This window comes from Pecten maximus, chromosome 8, assembly GCF_902652985.1.
Source record: "Pecten maximus chromosome 8, xPecMax1.1, whole genome shotgun sequence".
Classification (NCBI taxonomy): domain Eukaryota; kingdom Metazoa; phylum Mollusca; class Bivalvia; order Pectinida; family Pectinidae; genus Pecten; species Pecten maximus.
In genome coordinates this window covers 42,535,287-42,558,047 of record NC_047022.1, presented here as the reverse complement: position 1 = coordinate 42,558,047, position 22,761 = coordinate 42,535,287, and the positions used below count along the sequence as shown (strand labels likewise).

Sequence of the window (22,761 nt, the reverse complement as noted above, 5' to 3'; positions counted from 1 at the left end):
CCATCTCTGTCTCAGAAAGAGGATATCGAACATATAAAGGCTATTGTCCTCTGGATGTTGAGAGGTGGAACCACAACAAGAAAATATTGACAGCCCTCAGGTCCAACTCCTTTTGAAGGGAAGGGGGATACTCATTTGTTCATGATGGAGTTCAATAATGCTGATTCTTCAATATTGTTAAAATCTCTGGACTACCTACGGTAATAATCTTGGATGAAAAATTGACTGTTATTTCATCATAGTATCATTATACAAAACAGAAATCCTTATTTTACATCATTAATTTATCAATAAACACAACAAAGTCAAACTTTCAGAGTATAAATATCATTTTTATTCACATTATTGTGTAATCACATTACTCAACATTTTTTCTTGATGTAGGGAAATTATTTCTGTGGAAGACATGGTGAACATCATGTGGCCCGCTATCTCAAATTGTGATGTTCAGCAAAGTACTTAATTATCATCAAATCTAGTCGGTGAATCACTTCAATCATTTACACAAAAAAAAGTTTTCTTCTGGTAGATTATTAATTCCATTTTAAACTTGACAGAGGTTACAATGTCGAGTGTTTTACTTATCTCTCAATTAGATTTATAAATACCAGGTTAATTGACAACTATAAATAAAACATAAGTATACTTTAAATATATATTATATAATTTCTTTGATTTTAAACAATTTGCAGGTGATTTTTTTTTTTTTTTAAATCCATGTTCAAAGTTCATTTTACTCAGACCCCAGGTTTCATTTGATATTGTTCATAGAAATTACAGTTGAGATATCTTGAAAACATTAAAATATAATATATGCATTTTTTTCCCAAATGAAGTGAATTCAACACCAACAAGATATAATTGTAACAAAAATTCTTGCATGAAGTCCCCTTAACCCAAGATGGATCAAGAAAAGTAAGTTACCGCCACAAAACCGCCATTACAACATACAATAAATGTATCTATTGCCAGGTTTATAGTTTGGAATCAAGGTTTATGAATATTTATTAATGACATATTCATATTGTTACTAAAACATGAATATTTATAAGTAACATAGATTTTGTTACTGAAACACATGAATATTTATTAGTAACATATCAATTTTGTTATTAATACAAGGTCTTGTTAAATTTGAATTCATTACTTGACAGTTACAACTCCAGTATTCTACAACAAACAAATATGGTATCCAGACAAAATGTTAACCATAATACACCAGGGTGGCCATCTTGGATATCATATAGAAAGAAGGAGTTGTGCATGTATTCATTAATGGCTCATCAATAATTGATGTAAGCTGTGTCAAAGCAATTCAATGATGGTATAAAAATAATATAGAAGTGTGAAAAACCAGGAAGTACCCAAACTTTGTTTCAAGGACTTCATAAAAATTCTATGGCAAAAACTGACTTTTAGAAAGCCCTATTTTTCTCCCTCTCCCTCAAGAAACTGAGGCCAGACCAGGCCTTGAGGAGCATCTCAGATTACTGAACGTTATAACACATGATTCGGTAACACTTGATATATAATAATGAGGTAAGTTATATTGTGTATCAAAATCTAGTTATACATATGATATGGATGTGCAAAGGAGTATTGTAAAATACAAAATTAATATAAATGCATTAGTTTTTCAATTCATCAAGCAAAGGAAATAAGACCATTATTCTACATTTAAACAATATCAAAATCAGGAAAAATAAAAAAAAAAAAAAAAAAAAAATTAATATAACTTAATAGATAAAATGTTAGAGTTCAGACACATGAAATCAAAAACATTATATCGGGTTATTTCTTCGGCTTGATGAAAAGATATTATTCAAAGAAATCTTGGTGAATTACGTGTTATACATAATCTGTTTGATAATATTGACACAGTTGACTAAACTAGATAACAATACAATATACACACAACTGAACACGAAGTTGACAACAACAACAATAACATTAGGGAAACAAAGGTTTTAAAACAAAACAAATAAGGTTTTCAAAACAAATGTAGAAACAAGGGGTTAACACTTAAGGTCGGTCATACATGTGATATGCATTCATTAAATAATCGGCTACATTTTGTATTTGTATACAGATACAGTATCGAACGGAAATGATTTTACTTTGTAAATGAAATTATCATAAGAACCAAGCAACAAAGCTTTCTTTATTTCCTCCAATGTAGAACATATTAATTTGTGACACTTTTTGGTGAAAAAATGGAACATCTATTATTGATCTACGCCTTTAAAATAACTTTATTTACAAGTAATTATAAAGATGTCCAATCAACAAACAGTATTTATATTATTTTTTTTATTCTTAACATATTTTTGGATTGGTGTTGAAGAAAAGAAACTATGAGAATTCTCCCACAAGGTTCCAGGTTAATACAGACATCCAACAGTATTTCTCCTGTCTGTGGTTTTATCATTGTAACATATACCGGTTAATTTACAGACATCCAACAGTATTTCTCCTGTCTGTGGTTTTATCATTATCAGAGTGTACACTATGTTACTATATTGTCATTACAGATATTAAAAACATACTATTACAACAATTATCAAAGTGTTTAAAAATCTGAGTAAATATCAACTAATAATGCTGTGATTTATAATGCTTATTCCTGACATCAAACTTCCAAAGTAAACATTGACTTCAGAGTCATTCTCACCTCAACAATACAATGTCAAACATTTGACCTTGACCCTAAGATGGTGTGACTGTACTTTGGTGACAACGTAAAGCTGTGAGTAAGATGGTGTGACTGTACTTTGGTGACAACGTAAAGCTGTAAGATGGTGTGACTGTACTTTGGTGACAACGTAAAGCTGTGAGTAAGATGGTGCAACTGTACTTTGGTGACAACATAAAGCTGTAAGATGGTGTGACTGTACTTTGGTACGACGTAAAGCTGTGAGTAAGATGGTGTGACTGTACTTTGGTGACAACGCAAAGTTGTAAGATGGTGTGACTGTACTTTGGTGACAACGTAAAGCTGTGAGTAAGATGGTGTGACTACTTTGGTGACGACGTAAAGCTGTAAGATGGTGTGACTGTACTTTGGTGACAACGTAAAGCTGTAAGATGGTGTGACTGTACTTTGGTGAGACGTAAAGCTGTAAGATGGTGTGACTGTACTTTGGTGACGACGTAAAGCTGTGAGTAAGATGGTGTGACTGTACTTTGGTGACGACGTAAAGCTGTGAGTAAGATGGTGTGACTGTACTTTGGTGACGACGTAAAGCTGTGAGTAAGATGGTGTGACTGTACTTTGGTGACAACGTAAAGCTGTGAGTAAGATGGTGTGACTGTACTTTGGTGACAACGTAAAGTTGTAAGATGGTGTGACTGTACTTTGGTGACAACATAAAGCTGTAAGACAGTGTGACTGTACTTTGGTGACAACGTAAAGCTGTGAGTAAGATGGTGTGACTGTACTTTGGTGACGACGTAACGCTGTGTGTAAGATGGTGTGACTGTACTTTGGTGACAACGTAAAGCTGTGAGTAAGATGGTGTGACTGTACTTTGGTGACAACGTAAAGTTGTAAGATGGTGTGACTGTACTTTGGTGACAACATAAAGCTGTAAGATGGTGTGACTGTACTTTGGTGACAACGTAAAGCTGTGAGTAAGATGGTGTGACTGTACTTTGGTGACAACGTAACGCTGTGTGTAAGATGGTGTGACCTAATTTGGTGACAACGTAAAGCTGTAAGATGGTGTGACTGTACTTTGGTGACAACGTAAAGCTGTGAGTAAGATGGTGTGACTGTACTTTGGTGACAACGTAAAGCTGTAAGATGGTGTGACTGTACTTTGGTGACAACGTAAAGCTGTGAGTAAGATGGTGCAACTGTACTTTGGTGACAACATAAAGCTGTAAGATGGTGTGACTGTACTTTGGTGACAACGTAAAGCTGTAAGATGGTGTGACTGTACTTTGGTACGACGTAAAGCTGTAAGATGGTGTGACTGTACTTTGGTGACAACGTAAAGCTGTAAGTAAGATGGTGTGACTGTACTTTGGTGACAACGTAAAGCTGTAAGATGGTGTGACTGTACTTTGGTGACAACGTAAAGTTGTAAGATGGTGTGACTGTAAGATGGTGTGACTGTAATTTGGTGACAACGTAAAGCTGTGAGTAAGATGGTGTGACTGTACTTTGGTGACAACGTAAAGTTGTAAGATGGTGTGACTGTACTTTGGTGACAACATAAAGCTGTGACTATTTGTAGACTATCTTTCCAACTTAATACTGAAACTTAGACTGAAATACAACAATAAATCAAACGATAATTTCATTAATACTAAAAAAATAATATTAAAAGAAAGAAAGATATACATTTGTACATGAAACTTAACTGCCTATCAAAGGAACTTGCCAAACACACATTTAAAAATTATACATCTATGATATTATTTTGAAGAAGATAATAGAAAAAAATATCTATATAACAGATAGGTACTATACACCTGAGCCTGCCACATTTGGTGAACACATTTTTTTCTTTCAACAATTTTATGCTTTTAATAATTTCATTTTCAAATAATTATAGTTTTTTAACAATGTCTTTAATGTATAGTCCTGAAAAAAACCAGACAAATTTGAACACGAACATTACAGATATATAGACACTGGATCAGTAAAACTTCTTTACTTACCATCACTATATTGAAAGGTGCTCTTATCCATTTTCATATTAATTCTTGTAAACCATTAATATATCAGCATTTTTGTGATATATAACTGGAGACATTGTAACAAAGTTCACCTGTACACAGGGGTACAAACATCCTTATAACATTATCACAATACATGTTAATATCAACATCTGTAAAAACAATAGGGAAACATGCTGCCTTCTGTTGCTAGGTGTGACAAACCACACAGTACTACCATAAATCACCGACAGTTATTGTACAACTTAAATATAATGTTATTTAATACATAAAGACAGACCTCAAATTTTGTAAAAAAATATTTATCACTTAATTACACATATTTTCATAATTTAAATCAATTAATATTTTCTTAGGAGGGGAAATCTTAAAACTTCTTTCATTTGAATATTTCCTTGACTTAAAACATACATGTTTGTGTTATCTTTTTTTTTAACAAAGTCAATACATTACCTGAAGCACCTGTTCAATTTATTTATTTATTTTTTATTTAATTTTCAAAATCATGAACACCATTAAGTTTTACTATTTTTATATTACATTTATAACACCCTCTCCTCAGACCATGACCACCTCTTCTAAATATGAGTTTTCTCCAAATTATTTTGTCTTTCGCCAAAGTTGTAGTTAAAATGTAGGTGATATATAGTAGTACATGAATTAACAAATTGTTCAATAAAACAAGAGATCCCAGAGGGATCTTGGCGCCCACCATTGAATGATCTTTATAGGTTCCATGTCAGATTGATCTTTTCTCTACTTTTCCCTTCCTCTAAGTCTTACTAATCTGTGTAAATTCAGAAACAGCCCTCTATAGCTAGTACTTTTCAAACCAGGGGAACCTATTATATATAGAATTTAAGATTTAGGATAATGGCTGTCTGTCGGCCATGTTGTTTTCGGATTGGTCCCAATATGCATAACTAGGCACTGAGGGAAACCTACATATGAAATTTGAGGAAGATTCCTTCAGTACTTTCTGAGAAATAGCGATAACAAACTTCAATTGTCAATATCCAAGATGGCTGCCTGTTGGCCATGTTGTTTTCCGATTGGTCTCAAAATGCAATATGCATAACTAGGCACCAAGAAAACCTACATATGAAATTTGAGAAAGATCCCTTCAGTGCTTTCTGAGAAATAGCGATAACAAACTTCAATTGTCAAAATCCAAGATGGCCGCCTGTCGACCATGTTGTTTTCCGATTGGTCTCAAATGCAATATGCATAACTAGGCAGCAAGGGGAACCTACATATGAAATTTGAGAAAGATCCCTTCAGTACTTTCTCAGAAATAGCGATAACAAACTTCAATTGTCAAAATCCAAGATGGCTGCCTGTCGGCCATGTTGTTTTCTGATTGGTCTCAAAATGTCCCCGAGGGGAACCTACATATAAAATTTGGGAAAGATCCCTTCATTACTTTCTGAGAAATGGCGTTAACAAACTTCAATTATCAATATCCAAGATGGCTGCCTGTCGGCCATGTTGTTTTCCGATTGGTCTCAAAATGCAATATGCATAACTAGGCACCAAGGGGAACCTACATGTGAAATTTGAGAAAGATCCCTTCAGTGCTTTCTCAGAAATAGCGATAACAAACTTCAATTGTCAAAATCCAAGATGGCTGCCTGGCGGCCATGTTGTTTTCCGATTGGTCTCAAAATGCAATATGCATAACTAGGCACCAAGGGGAACCTACATGTGAAATTTGAGAAAGATCCCTTCAGTACTTTCTGAGAAATAGCGATAACAAACTTCAATTGTCAAAATCCAAGATGGCTGCCTGGCGGCCATGTTGTTTTCCGATTGGTCTCAAAATGCAATATGCATAACTAGGCACCAAGGGGAACCTACATGTGAAATTTGAGAAAGATCCCTTCATTACTTTCTGAGAAATAGCGATAACAAACTTCAATTGTCAAAATCCAAGATGGCTGCCTGTCGGCCATGTTGTTTTCCGATTGGTCTCAAAATGCAATATGCATAACTAGGCACCAAGGGAAACCTACATGTGAAATTTGAGAAAGATCCATTCAGTACTTTCTGAGAAATAGCGATAACAAACTTCAATTGTCAAAATCCAAGATGGCTGCCTGTCGGCCATGTTGCTTACCGATTGGTCTCAAAATGCAATATGCATAACTAGGCACCAAGGGGAACCTACATATGAAATTTGAGAAAGATCCCTTCATAACTTTCTCAGAAATAGCGATAACGAACTTCAATTGTCAAAATCCAAGATGGCTGCCTGTCGGCCATGTTGTTTTCCGATTGGTCTCAAAATGCAATATGCATAACTAGGCACCAAGGGGAACCTACATATGAAATTTGAGAAAGATCCCTTCAGTACTTTCTCAGAAATAGCGATAACAAACTTCAATTGTCAAAATCCAAGATGGCTGCCTGGCGGCCATGTTGTTTTCCGATTGGTCTCAAAATGCAATATGCATAACTAGGCACCAAGGGGAACCTACATGTGAAATTTGAGAAAGATCCCTTCAGTACTTTCTGAGAAATAGCGATAACAAACTTCAATTGTCAAAATCCAAGATGGCTGCCTGTCGGCCATGTTGTTTTCCGATTGGTCTCAAAATGCAATATGCATAACTAGGCACCAAGAGGAACCTACATATGAAATTTGAGAAAGATCCCTTCAGTACTTTCTGAGGATTAGCGATAACAAGAATTGTTTACGGACGGACGGAGGGACGGACGGAGGGACGGACGGACGGACGGACGACGGACCACGGACGCAGGGCGATTTAAATAGCCCACCATCTGATGATGGTGGGCTAAAAATTGTACCGTACAACAAACTGCTACAATCTTAACTACATAATGATAATTGTACCGTACAACAAACTGCTGTAATATACCTACATAATTATCATTATATAATGATAATTGTACCGTACAACAAACTACTATAATGTAACTACATAATTATCATTATATAATGATAATTGTACCGTACAACAAACTGCTATAATCTACCTACATAATTATCATTATATAATCGGGACCACACTCTCCATACTGCTAGCTCTGTGTACAGTAAAATCTGTCTAAACACCTCAGTATGTACTGTTTACATTGTAGTCGTTATATCAGCCTTTCGGACAGTATTCCACTAGTTATAACTGTAGTTTCAGTATACTGTCTTCCATGGCAAGTTTTGTGTGTCAGTTCATTATGGTGCTATTCTGTTTGGGTTATACACTAAAATTGGAGTCCACCAAAATGAACAACTTTCAGTATGTCAAAATGATACCAACATCATACATCTCTCTTAGACTAAATTATGACTGCTCTAATTAACTTTCTATATATCGTCTCTGTTAAAAAAGTATTCAAACACCACAATATATCAAAGCAACTTCCTGTTGAAATGTGGAAATATGTTAAAATGTCAATGCACTAAATTAAGTCTGCTTACAGCGAGTATTAAGATTTGAATAATTGTATATTTTACAGAAGTTTTCTCTAACATATTGTTTTTATTTACTGGGTACCATTATTATAATAATATACAGTTCTATTAATATAACAATGAGAGGCATACTTGTTGCCCTATGTTTCCCTGTTCTATAAATTACAGATGTATATCCAGAAAAGCAGTAAGGTGTTCTTATAGTTCTGTAACTCTACAGGTGTAAATAGACAGGTGTACATGGACAGGTATAAGGTGTAAGTATTGTCTTATAGTCCTCTATAAATGTGTACAGGTGTAAAATGTATAATTACTGCCTTACAATCCTCTATAAATGTACAGGTGTATATAGACAGGTGTTAGGAGTAATTACTGCCCTACTTACCTCTATAAATATACAGGTGTAATATAGACAGGTGTAAAAGGTGTAATTACTGCCCTACTAACCTCTATAAATGTACAGGTGTAATATAGACAGGTGTAAAAGGTGTAATTACTGCCCTACTAACCTCTATAAATATACAGGTGTAACATAGACAGGTGTAAAAGGTGTAATTACTGCCCTACTAACCTCTATAAATGTACTGGTGTATGTGTACAGGTGTATAAGGTGTAATTACTGCCCTACTAACCTCTATAAATGTACAGGTGTATGTGTACAGGTGTATAAGGTGTAATTACTGCCCTACTAACCTCTTTAACTGTACAGGTGTATATAGACAGGTGTTAGGAGTAATTACTGCCCTACTAACCTCTATAAATATACAGGTGTAATATAGACAGGTGTAAAAGGTGTAGTTACTGCCCTACTAACCTCTATAAATGTACAGGTGTATGTAGACAGGTGTAAAAGGTGTAATTACTGCCCTACTAACCTCTATAAATGTACAGGTGTATATAGATAGGTGTTAGGTGTAATTACTGCCCTACTAACCTCTATAACTGTACAGGTGTATATAGACAGGTGTAAAAGGTGTAATTACTGCCCTATTAACCTCTATAAATGTACAGGTGTATGTAGACAGGTGTAAAAGGTGTAATTACTGCCCTATTAACTTCTTTAAATGTACAGGTGTATATAGACAGGTGTAAAAGGTGTAATTACTGCCCTATTAACCTCTATAACTGTACAGGTGTATATAGACAGGTGTAAAAGGTGTAATTACTGCCCTATTAACCTCTATAACTATACAGGTGTATATAGACGGGTGTAAAAGGTGTAATTACTGCCCTATTAACCTCTATAACTGTACAGGTGTAATATAGACAGGTGTAAAAGGTGTAATTACTGCCCTATTAACCTCTATAACTGTACAGGTGTATATAGACAGGTGTAAAAGGTGTAATTACTGCCCTACTAACCTCTTTAAATATACAGGTGTATATAGACAGGTGTAAAAGGTGTAATTACTGCCCTACTAACCTCTATAACTGTACAGGTGCATATAGACAGTTGTAAGGTATCATTCCTATTATACTATACTGTATTCTGAGATTATATTATGTACAAGACGTATAAAATTTCTACGGCATAACTACAGTAAAATCTACTAGCGTGACCTCCCATTATATTGATAAGACCTCCTAAAAACAATTTATTATTTACAAAATACTCTTTTAAATACAGACTGGACTGTAGTATATTTTACTGTTCACAGTTGTATAATCCTACACATGTACAAGAAACAGTGAATGCTAGAAATTCTCTCAGCTAACATATGGACGAGGTAAAGCCGTATGCCATACACTGCAGTGTTGTCTATCAAAATGATATCAAAAATAGAAAACAGGAAAATTGTCACAAGTAAAAACATGAAGTTAATCACTAAATTATTGCAATGTATTTAGTTCAATTAACAAAATCAAACAAAGGAAATATAAGACATGTTGTGGCTAAATATACACTGATTATCGAGGAAGTACACAATAGATAGTGGTACAAATTATTGCAGTTATAACTTATCATACATTACATATCAACAGGAATACAATGCTTATAAAATATTTAAAGTAGAAGGAAGAATTATTCATATAAAGCACTCTGTGTGACATATCAATGCTGGGAAGTTATCGCTGTGTAGTACAAATGGCAATATACATTACCCAAAACCACACATACATTGTCAAATTGATGATTGCAAAAATAAAGGAAGGAAAAATTGTGATAAAAATGTGTTAAAAATCAAATTACCATAGGTACTGATTTCATTAATACACATATCAGCTTATGGAATTAATTAGGGCCCTAACTTTACTATAATTATCTTAGAACTAGCAGGCAGCATCTTTGTGTACAATACATGAAAGTTGTTATAAAAATTATACATTGCATATGGAAGCAATCATGTTTATCAAAAGGCCCGATGGGCCTATACCACTCACCTCCTTTTCAAACTTTAAACAGAGTAAAACCCTAATTCTGTGACCTTGAAAAGAATACTACTGACCCAATATCATGACTCTAGGACTTGGAAGTTGTAAGGTTTGGTTTAGTATTGTTTAATGTCCTATCAACAGCTAAGGTCACGTAAGGTCATGTAAGGATGACCTCTTCTGTGTGTGAGATGTATGAAGTGTACGTGTTAGGAGGCTGCTGTATGTTTGTAATTGTCTCCTTGTGATATATATCACAAATGAAGGTTTCATGGCTGAAGAAGTTTACAGATTTTGACCCCTTTGAATGTGAAAGTGGGTCAAGGTCATTGATTCTAACAAATGCAGTAGCTGTTTATACCATTGCTCTACAGTCCCAATATCATGACCCTGAGTTATTCAGGAGAAATTAATCAAACATTTTAACAAATTTGAGCACCGTGACTTAAAAAGTTATCCAAATTGTTCAAAACAAAAACAAAAAAACAAAAAAAGAAAGGCAGACAAATGGACGACAAATGTCACACCAAGGTCTTCAACCTGTTCTTCAGGCAGCCCTCAACAATCACATGGCTACTTCTTTCACGTCATCCCATTGGCTGTTATTAAACTGGCCATGACAAGCCACACCTACAAAGGTAAACTTGGTGTCTTATTGGCTGTTGTTAACCTGGCCATGGCAACAAGCCACACCTACAAAGGTAAACTTGGTGTCTTATTGGCTGTTGTTAACCTGGCCATGGCAACAAGCCACACCTACAAAGGTAAACTTGGTGTCTTATTGGCTGTTGTTAACCTGGCCATGGCAACAAGCCACACCTACAAAGGTAAACTTGGTGTCTTATTGGCTGTTGTTAACCCTGGGACATCAATGTTTATAAAATGTAACCATGCATACCAATTAATGTAGTATACCATTATCAATACATCTGTATGAGCTTTCAAGGACATTAACTAACTCTATGATACTAATGGCAACTATGATAAATACACCTGGAAACATGACCCGTGTCAGATAAGTGAATTTGTAGGTAAGGCGTACGGCACCACGGCATGCGTTCAGTCATCAAGACTGGGAAGAATCTTTACATTACTTAATGGTGTAGGAGGAACATCACAAAAGGCACTGTTATGATGCTTTGATGTCTTACGTGGTCGCCATGACGTGTGAAAGTTCTTTGCTTTGAGAGCATCTTCGCTTGTTACATTATTGGTCTTGCCCGCAAGCAAGGACATCGGGTTCTGGGCGATTGAGGTAGTGCTTGTTTGGGAGGCTGAGTTTGTAAAGGTTGACAGAGGAAGATCAAATACAGGGTTAGGAATGTTCTCCCTGTTTCTTATTGTGTCTAAAGTATGAGGTTTAGATCGTAACATTTTATCTACAAGGAAATCTGACGCATGGTTGGTCACAGAGGTTGATTGTAACTATCTGTGATTCCTGTGAGGATGAGTTTGGGTAAACAGTTGCTAAGGCAACTCGTTTTGGAGAAGAAAACTGTGTTGATTTGGTCAAGTTAAGTTTGTAGTTTGGTAAGGGGGCACGACTCTTGCCTGTAAATGCCCAGATTATTGGATCTGAGTTATTGTGACGTTTGCTCACTCTCTTTAATGCGTTTAATGTGGAGTCTTTGTTAGAGTGCTCCTTCTTTAGTTTTTTTGCCTTTTTCTTGATCTTTAGTCTCAAGTCTCTCAGGGGTTCGAGTTCTTGGTGGTGCACAAGAGGTTCCCGATGGGAAAGAGGTAGGTGACGATACTGGCGGTGATCTACTCCCTCCTTAGACAATGGTTCACGGTGGGACAGAGGATCGTGGATCTCCCAGTGTGGAAGTGTCCGCAACTCAACAGCTGCATGGTTTATGTCCGGAATGTACTGATTGGAAAATGAATGTTTTTCTGATATCCTATCAGGCATACTCGCTGATCGTACATCCTCTGGTTTAGGGGCTTTGACAGTTTTTGGATGCTCCACTATAAACACTGCATCTTTACGTAGGATATGGTCTTTGGGTAGTGGAAAATGACTGTTGACAGAGTCAGTAGTCTCACTCAGAACCTTTTGTATACTAAACTCATCATTGTCTAGTTTTTCAGGGGACTCTTTGTTTCCTTCTTGTGATAAATCAACACCATCTGTGTTTCCGTTTGAAGTTCCACCAGACAAGTCATTATGGTTTGAAGTATTGTTATTTTGACTTGGAGAGTTACCTCCCTTCGCGCTCTCATCTTGTTCAAAATCATCATTTCCCTGAGATTCTGATTGGCCAAATTTAAACATTTGTGTCACATGTGGTTCTGCAATTTCATCCCTGAGAAAAACAACAATGACAGTTATATTATCTGTAGATCCATTTTCTTTCGCCCAAGTCACAAGTTTCTGTGCCACACCAGACTTATCTCCCTTGGATTCTTGGAGATAATCATATACTAGTTTAGGAACAGCGTTTGGTGTCAGTATGTCCCAGAGTCCATCACAAGCTAATACTATGTAGTCTTCAGTTCCATCCAGGGAAACACTGGACGTGTCAGCATCACTGATAATGAACTTTTTATGGGCAGCATCACCTGTGAAAAAATAACCTCATTAGTTTTTGGAATAGAAAATAATTACAACACAGTCAATTAGTATAAATACTGACATCTGATGTGTTGGTGGCAGATCTCTTGTGACATATCCATATTTTAGTAATTGTTGGGGTTTTCTTTTACAAAATAAAACATGTTAACAGCAGGTCTAATTGAATTGAATATATCATATATTCCCTACCTCTACAATTCAATAAGATCTTTTTGATGTGGTGTTGGATCCAATTGATATACGCTACCAATAACACCTCAATGATAATCCATGTCAGTGTTTCCTTTAGAACATGTCAAACAGTTTTACTTTTTTACCAAAAATTTCTGGACAGTTTCCCAGGATACCCTTAATCTAGTCCACTTGAGAGTTCAAGATACCATAACAAATAAGAGTTGACTACTGCCAATCTTTGATATTCAATACATAGCTGACAAGCTTATATACATATCTGTAAGGTGGTATATTATAATCACATGTACATAGCTGACATACTTATATACATATCTGTAAGGTGGTGTATTATAATCACATGTACATAGCTGACATACTTATATACATAACTGTAAGGTGGTGTATTATAATCACATGTACATAGCTGACATACTTATATACATATCTGTAAGGTGGTATATTATAATCACATGTACATAGCTGACATACTTATATACATATCTGTAAGGTGGTATATTATAATCACAACAAAAGAAAACTCAAAAGCACAGCAAATGAAAAATATTGTTAAACATTTCAAAAATTCAACATAATTAAGTGATAAGCATGATTGATTATTTGTCCTTAGCAGACAGATGTGAAGAAATCAGTGCAAAGCCAATAATCTGCACCTTATTATGCTGTATTTAATAATTGTCATCTTGAAATGCTGTATTCAACAAGAGATCCCAGAGGGATCTTGGCGCCCACCACTGAATGATCCATATCAGTTTAATGAAAGACTGATCTATTCCTTTATTTCTCACTTTTTAAAAAAAATTTAATAACTCTATATAACACGATATAGCAGGAGCAACTTGCAATTGACAAAATCAAAGATGGCTGCCGGTCAGCCATGTTGTTTTCTGGTCGGTCTCAAAATGCAATATGCACAATTAAGGACCAAAGGAAACCTACATATGAAAATTTCAAAAAAGATTCCTTCTGTACTTTCTGAGAAATAGCGATAACAAATTTCAATTGTCAAAATCAAAGATGGCTGCTTGTCGGCCATGTTGTTTTCCGATTGGTCCCAAAATGCAATATGCATAACTACGGACAAAGGGGAACCTACATATGAAATTTGAGAAGGATCCCTTCAGTACTGCCTGAGAAATAATGATAACAAGAATTATTAAAGGAGGGACAGACGAACCAGACCACGGACGCAGGGCGATTTGAATAGAAAATCTGCACCTTAAAATGCTGTATTCAATAATCAGCACCTTATAATGCTGTATTCAATTACTTTCTCCGAGAAAATAGAAGTCACTGCAAATGTGTACACAACAAAAACAAATGGCTGAAATCAAAGCATGTATTAATATTTAACAAACAGACTTATTAAGAGTGTATTTTTTTAGATGATTTCCTATCATTTTGATATGAGGTTTAATAATTTAATACAATACCTAGATAGTAGATACCTGTACTTAACAAGAGGCCCTACTGGCATATTACATTACTTCTACCTTAGTTATTCCCTGATTTTAGTGTTGATTTTCAGGCTAAATTTATTAACATAATAAACACACTCTTAATTTTGTCACAAACCAAAAGCTTTTTTTTTTTTTACAAAGCATTATATTCTACAAGTCTGCAGCCATGTTTACCGATCGCCCTGGAAACAGAAAGGATGAGGTTAACTCTCCAAATCCCTCGTACACTGTGTACATATCCTCCAGCTTCCTCAATTCTGCGAGTCTCATCCTGTAATTACAAGTTACATACAGATACACAAGGTAACTACTTATACACAACCCACAAACCTGGTCCAAATATTCACTGAAACGCCATGGGTTTTCGCCAATCCATAACACAATGCTTCATTTCCATTTTCTAATTACAATAAATCTACAATCAAAATTTTATAATTCATTATGTATTTTCTGAGACCAAATATTGATGTTGATGAAAAAGAACATTTGCCATGTTGGAAAACAAAACATTAAATATCAGTTTAAATTGTAAGCAGCGTAGACCCATGACGTCTCTGGGATATGTTAGGCCAGACGGTTGTGGATGGCGTTGATTTCACAGGGGTAGTATTACCTATGGCTCGTGATACAGCCAGATTCCCATTGACTCGCCACGTCCCCATAAACAACACACAGCCACCAGCGGCCTCTATCCGATTGCGCTCATCCTGCAATAGGTAATTAGGTTAGATCCACAACAACTAAACATATCCCAGGATGTTTTCTACAACTAAACATATCCCAGGATGTTTTCTACAACTAAACATATCCCAGGATGTTTTCTTTGCGGGGGTCAGAGTGTGAGTTAATATGTTGGCAATATTTTACTGACTTACAATCAATATTTTGAAGCTTTCCTAAATCACATTCCAATGAATATCCCAAAATATTTCTTCTATGACTCCAAAGCAAGAAATGGGTAGGCATGGAGAATTAAATCAGCATATCTCACCCAGATTTAGGCTCATTGTCAGGCAATCATGATATCTAACAAGGACTTTACATATACCTGATCTATCAGGCATTCAAACAGATAATTCATTAGTAGGTTGCATGTTACACACTAAAGTGTCCTTGATCAAGGACAAAAGTCTCCGATCAATCATTAATTATGAACCAATAAACATTTTTTTCCAAAAGCAAGACCGTGTGTTGTACAATACTGTTTGCCCTGTATCCTGTCAGAGCCCAATTTTGCAGGTTTCCACTCGAACACTTCATCACTGTTACTATAAACTGGTCGTTACCTCTCTCTCTGGTTTGTGTGGGTCCATCAATACCACAGCCTCCCCGTTCCTCACCAGCATGGTCTGTGAGTCGCCGAGCCAGGCCACATGTAATTTGTTTTCCCTGATCAGGATGGACACACCTGTAGACCCACTCTTCAGTTTCTGTAACGACCACATATTCATAATCAATTACTTTCTATCAGAGTTCCACATATTTTAATTATGAAACATTTGTGTCAACATTACAACAATCTGTCACTTTATCCAGCAGTAAATCCAGGGGTCAAGTCCTTATTCCTATATGCCATAATGTTTATAGTCAGTGTTGGCTTATTACTGGACATGACCCTACAAATACAGGTGGAGGTCTGAGGCTTATCAAAAGCACTGGCTTATTGCCTTTCATAAATGTAGTATCTTAAATTATATTTCAATAACTCAAAACTTGTATCAAATCAAATATACTTGTCATAAAATCTCTAGGACCTCTCCCTCTCTGCCTGTTCTATATATCTGCCATATATATACCAACATTATACACAAATTATCTCCCTCTCCGCCTGGTCTATATATCTACCATATATATACCTCCCTCTCAGCCAGTTCTATATATCTACCATATATATACCTCCCTCTCAGCCAGTTCTATATATCTGCCATATACACAACTTACCTCCCTCTCCGCCTGTTCTATATATCTACCATATATATACCTCCCTCTCAGCCAGTTTTATATATCTACCATATATATATCTCCCTCTCCGCCTGTTCTATATATCTACCATATATATACCAACATGATACACAACTTACCTCCCTCTCTGCCTTCTGTAGGTACCTATCATCAGTAACTTTGTAAGCATATTTGAGGGCATCCGCAGGTTTCTTTTGGAAATCTTCACAGCTGGCAAGATGGCAATGTAAGTGTGTGGCTGCATATGTGGCAGCTTCCACCCCAGCATGGCCATCAAAAACTGCGTAATACGACTGTGGAGGCTGGTCCTGTGGGTCAATGTTAGATAATGTTAAAATCTTACTCAAGGTGTACACTAAACATACATACTACAGATCTGACTGTAAGCTTAACGATGTAGTTTACTACTCCCTAATGTAAACATCTTACATAGTATCAGGAAAGATTTTAAACCTTTAAAAACATAGTTTTTATCAGAGGGTAAAAGTTTCCTGGGGTAAAACTTCCACATATGGTGATATCCCTTGTTAGGCATATTTGCTTGTTCTATAATCTTACCTTCAAATTAAACAAAGAATTGAGGTCAGGTAATATCACATGACGATCTTCCATTTTTCGTCGAGTATTCTTAATTTCATAGAGGTAGGATTTGGAAACTTTGGAAGGGGGAGACAACTGGGGCAGACCTTGACGCCAGTTTTTGCAGATATCATGAAGTACTTCAATAACATGTGTACACAGAACCTGAGCTTCAAGGACTGTAATAGAGAAAACAATCGAGTAGAATTAGGTCAACAAGTCACGACATTTTGTTATAAAAATTATCACCAACAAACAGACAAAATATGGAATCCTTAAGATTTAATATTCAAATGATTTGAAAATACAGTTTTACATATACTTTCGTCCATCAAGTAAAATACACACATGATCATGGACACTCATGATCAGGTGCTGCGTGTTAAAGATGATTCGAATTTTCCCTCAATGAAGAGGATACAGAAATGACTTAACTTATTACCGAGTACAGAACATTTTTACCTACAACTGTGTACAAACCTCTTGTATGGTCCTTCTTTATTATTGGAGTTGTCTCCCCGTTGTTTTCATCGCCACGTCCGTTACCTGTGCTGGACACCTCCTCCTCATACTCTGTCAGGTCAGACTGGAGAATCTGTTCCACGACAGCCCGGCCCAAGGCAGCCGCTAGAGTTGGGGGGCATTTTCTGTAAAAACAAGCAAACAATTTACAAAATGATTTTTTGTAAGAAACAAAACAAGATACACCAGCGAGATCATGGCAGCCATCAGTCAGTGGGATCATCTTCATTATCTGTTAAATACATTTATAGTATATCTATCATTACAGTGTTTAAAACCTGTTCAAACTGGTGTCATCATCTAACTAATGAATTAACAGTGGTGTACTGATGGGGAACAAAACTGGGGAGGCTACATTTGGAGTGATGTCGATCCTTTAGTAAATTTAATTCTCATACAACAAACTTTAGCTCTAAAATTCCTAAATATCCATGTGATTTTCTTATCTACAATGTATGTTATCAAACATTTGGTATTGAATTATCGAAAATGAACTTGTATTTTTGACAAAATTCACTTAAAACCTTTGCTAGGATCTTATATGATGAATTAAAACTTATTTATTAGGTTTTGTGAGGTATAATTATTATTTTAATAGTAACACTATATATATTTACAAAAGGAAACAGTTAAACATGCTTGGCTACACATGTACATGATTGGTTTAATGTTACCATGTAGTACATCAGATATAACCGTTGGTGTCACCCCCAGACAATGTCACAATTGGAACTATTTACAAACAATGTATTGAAGCCATTCATTTTAAAATGATATTTTTACAATACCGAATACATTGTCAACACTGGTAGCCTGGGAGGTATTGTTTACTTAGGTCTAGACCACAACAACTGTGGACAGATAATCTCCCTGTCTGTTAGCTTCATTTAATGCCAATCAATAATTAACATTTTATGTTAAATTTTTCAGATTGAAATATAATTATACCCTCAGGTTCAAGAAGACTACTTCAAATTATTTCCACACAAAAAAATACATTCGTACTTACATTTTATATATATACTTCAAAAATTAAAAAAAAAAAATGAAATTGAAATTACCTGAATCATTAATTAAGCCAAAGAAATCTATAGAGAATTTGGAGGCTTCAGTGTTAATAGAGTTACCATATAATTAACAACAGAGAATATGTTGTTTCCTACATATAGTTATAGCCTTGAAAATTAATCTTTAAATGTGTACTTATCCACAGCCTAAAATCAATGGATTGTAGTAAGAACGACCTATGAGGTTCAACACAGGGACATGTTGAACAGCGTACAGTAATATTACATTACTAGAAACGGTCCTATTTATAGTGTTGACAGTGAATTAGAGAGGGAACCCAATGACACATTGTTGGTTATATAATTAAGGATTTACACACATGAAACTAAATACAAACGACTTGATTTGCCAAACCAGGAAGTTTTTAAATCAACCTACAGTGTCATCTGACTTTCTTCTTTTTTTTGGGGTAATTTAATGACCTGAATTTTCTGCAGGTCTCTGATTTAAAATGCATTGAATCTATGTACAATGTGTTACAAAAGACCTGCATCAAACACACAGGATCTACAACATATCCACATAAACACTGTCTGTTTTGATTGATGTCACTTAATAATGTATAAAGATTTCATTTACCTAGAATACTGCATGAGAAATGTTTTTATATACAGTGTATATAAAAATATATTGAAATAATGAGTCGACAGAAAACACTCATCACTATCTCCTTACATTACAATAATATTAAATTAAGAGATTAAAACTAAATGTCTTGATTGTGTCAAACATAATTGACAGTCAATGATAGCACAGATATGTCTGCCTAAGGTAACATTTGAATTAAACAGGCATGATCTAAAATCAGAAGTTTTGTTTATTGTATAGTCAAAACCGCACAGGTTGTATGAAGATGGATGCTGCCCCATAGCTCAAACTAATTAATATCCTTCTACACAGTTAAAGGGGGTCCCCATATAGGGACCTCTTGTGTAGATACACAAGCAGCGAGATACAGGAAGCCTTTCTGACCAAGAGATACAGCAGGCCTTTCTGACCAAGAGATACAGCAGGTCTTTTTTACCAAGAAATACAGCAGGTCTTTCTGACCAAGAGATACAGCAGGCCTTTCTGACCAAGAGATACAGCAGGCCTTTCTGACCCAGAGAAACAGCAGGCCTTTCTGACCAAGAGATACAGCAGGCCTCTCTGACCAAGTGATACAGCAGGCCTTTCTGACCAAGAGATACAGCAGGCCTCTCTGACCAAGAGATACAGCAGGCCTCTCTGACCAAGAGATACAGCAGGCCTCTCTGACCAAGTGATACAGCAGGCCTTTCTGACCAAGAGATACAGCAGGCCTTTCTGACCAAGAGATACAGCAGGCCTTTCTGACCCAGAGAAACAGCAGGCCTTTCTGACCAAAACTTTTCTATCAGGCTTGTTTGTTTCCTGGGTTTATCACCAAAACTATTCTATCATGTTTATTTTTTACTGGGTTGATCGACTCGTGGAAACTCAAGCTACCACAATTTTGATGCATGGTATCCTTGTAGTAGTTGGTGGCTATCTCACTGAAAAATATACAAAAGGACCATCATTTGCTTTCAGAGCAATTGTGGTAAAATGTTCCCAAGGGCACCAGCAACAGTACAGAACAGTCGGTGATCTTAACTTCCTGACAACAATGCTCTACCAACTGACCTATCACAGAACAGTTGGTGATCTTAACTTCCTGACAACAATGCTGTACCAACTGACCTATCACAGAACAGTTGGTGATCTTAACTTCCTGACAACAATGCTGTACCAACTGACCTATCACAGAACAGTCGGTGATCTTAACTTCCTGACAACAATGCTGTACCAACTGACCTATCACAGAACAGTTGGTGATCTTAACTTCCTGACAACAATGCCCTACCAACTGACCTATCACAGAACAGTCGATGATCTTAACTTCCTGACAACAATGCTGTACCAACTGACCTATCACAGAACAGTCGGTGATCTTAACTTCCTGACAACAATGCTGTACCAACTGACCTATCACAGAACAGACGATGATCTTAACTTCCTGACAATGATGCTCTACAAACACTTCACCTATCACAGACCCTAGCATATTTTTACCACACGAAATGACAATATACATTTACCAGTGTATTGCTAGCTTACTTGTGACTACATTCAGATGAACTGTTTATACTCTGGCTAGAAATCAACAGGAATCAGGCATGTTATCCACTAGATAGAGAATTCACATGTAAATTAACTGTTTACACAAGGAGCATATGTTATAATACTACAAAGTAAAGTGTGCATACTCTTCATATTCATACATCAATTTGTCAACTTCAGCTTCCAGATGCAAATAGGTACCACATTTACAAATAGGTGCCACATTTACAAATAGGTGCCACATTTACAAATAGGTACCACATTTACTAATAGGTGCCACATTTACAAATAGGTACCACATTTACAAATAGGTACCACATTTACATATAGGTGCCACATTTACAAATAGGTGCCACATTTACAAATAGGTGCCACATTTACAAATAGGTACCACATTTACAAATAGGTGCCACATTTACAAATAGGTACCACATTTACATATAGGTACCACATTTACAAATAGGTGCCACATTTACAAATAGGTACCACATTTACTAATAGGTGCCACATTTACAAATAGGTACCACGTTTACAAATAGGTACCACATTTACAAATAGGTACCACATTTACAAATAGGTACCACATTTACATATAGGTGCCACATTTACAAATAGGTGCCACATTTACAAATAGGTGCCACATTTACAAATAGGTGCCACATTTACAAATAGGTACCACATTTACATATAGGTACCACATTTACAAATAGGTGCCACATTTACAAATAGGTACCACATTTACTAATAGGTGCCACATTTACAAATAGGTACCACATTTACAAATAGGTACCACATTTACATATAGGTGCCACATTTACAAATAGGTACCACATTTACATATAGGTGCCACATTTACAAATAGGTACCACATTTACATATAGGTACCACATTTACATATAGGTACCACATTTACAAATAGGTACCACATTTACATATAGGTACCACATTTACAAATAGGTACCACATTTTACAGTAAACAGAGGACTACTTACCAGAGGTAGTTTCTAAGTTTTACACTCTATCATTAATTTCACACAAAATACCACAGAAAAATTTAATCGTCATATCAGTTTTGATTCATTCCTATACAGGCAGACAGACAGACAGACAGACAGACAGACAGACAGACAGACAGACAGACAGACAAACCCTTCATTTCCTCTGAACAGAGATTCCTAAATTACGTTTGAAAACTGTCTAGTTTCATTAATCATTCAAAATTCCCTCTTGGAGTTTTTGAAAATGATTGTTAAGCCACGAGATTAATCAAAAGAAATCTGCTAGATATCTTTAATGTCTAAATTTTTTTATTCTGTAAAATATCTGTCCTTAATCACAGATATTTTGCAAAAGAAAACAAAACCACAAGTGCTTGCGATTGTAACAACAAACAGTTGTCTAATTTTTACACTACTGGAGATTGTACAATAATTCTAGCCAGTATGGATGTACTGTGGTAATGAAGCATGTAATTGAAGGAGTTTCTATAATAACTGTAGGATACCAGACACAGCCAATTCTCTTTGGCATCCACCATTGACACGCCTTGTAGCGATGACCTTCAGTAGTAGGGGTGAGACCAGGAGGAAGCTCGGCTACAAACTAATCTCTGTTCCGTTTTATGACTGCTACCTCTTTCCTTCCTCTCCAACCCTTCTTAAAGGCACACGCCAAAAACTTTTCTCATAAAAACATACACATAGCAACCTGCATGCTTGTGTCCCTTCCATTTTTCTCCCATACCCATCTGAACACATATGCCAAAACCTTTCCTCATCTACAAAGCCACCTGC

At 35.9% G+C, this 22,761-nt stretch overlaps 2 protein-coding genes across 4 annotated transcripts in view; both read right to left on the bottom strand.

The window, feature by feature from the left end:
* Nucleotides 1–311: 311 nt before the first annotated feature.
* LOC117333574 (coagulation factor V-like) lies at nt 312–5,363 on the bottom strand. The gene is made up of 3 exons (XM_033892928.1): nt 4,205–5,363; nt 4,122–4,164; nt 312–3,778 (listed from the first exon to the last, which is right to left on the bottom strand). The coding sequence occupies exons 1-3, from the start codon at nt 4,216–4,218 to the stop codon at nt 2,687–2,689; spliced, it is 1,149 nt and encodes a 382-aa protein (XP_033748819.1). The 5' UTR covers nt 4,219–5,363; the 3' UTR covers nt 312–2,686.
* Nucleotides 5,364–9,941: 4,578 nt separating this feature from the next.
* LOC117333571 (protein phosphatase 1F-like) overlaps nt 9,942–22,761 on the bottom strand; it is a 38,572-nt gene continuing 25,752 nt past the window's right edge. Inside the window, exons 2-8 of one of the 3 annotated variants that reach the window (XR_004533932.1) lie at nt 17,738–17,904; nt 17,237–17,436; nt 16,798–16,986; nt 16,003–16,146; nt 15,330–15,423; nt 11,349–13,051; nt 9,942–11,285 (exon numbers count right to left, since the gene is read on the bottom strand). Coding sequence is in view for 1 of the 3 variants with exons in the window: in XM_033892921.1 (XP_033748812.1) it covers nt 11,865–13,051; nt 15,330–15,423; nt 16,003–16,146; nt 16,798–16,986; nt 17,237–17,436; nt 17,738–17,904 (1,981 nt within the window). In the remaining 2 variants the exon portion in view is untranslated. Of the gene's footprint in view, nt 13,052–15,329; nt 15,424–16,002; nt 16,147–16,797; nt 16,987–17,236; nt 17,437–17,737; nt 17,905–22,761 lie in introns of all 3 variants that reach the window. The other 2 variants (XR_004533933.1, XM_033892921.1) reach the window with 2 other exon arrangements.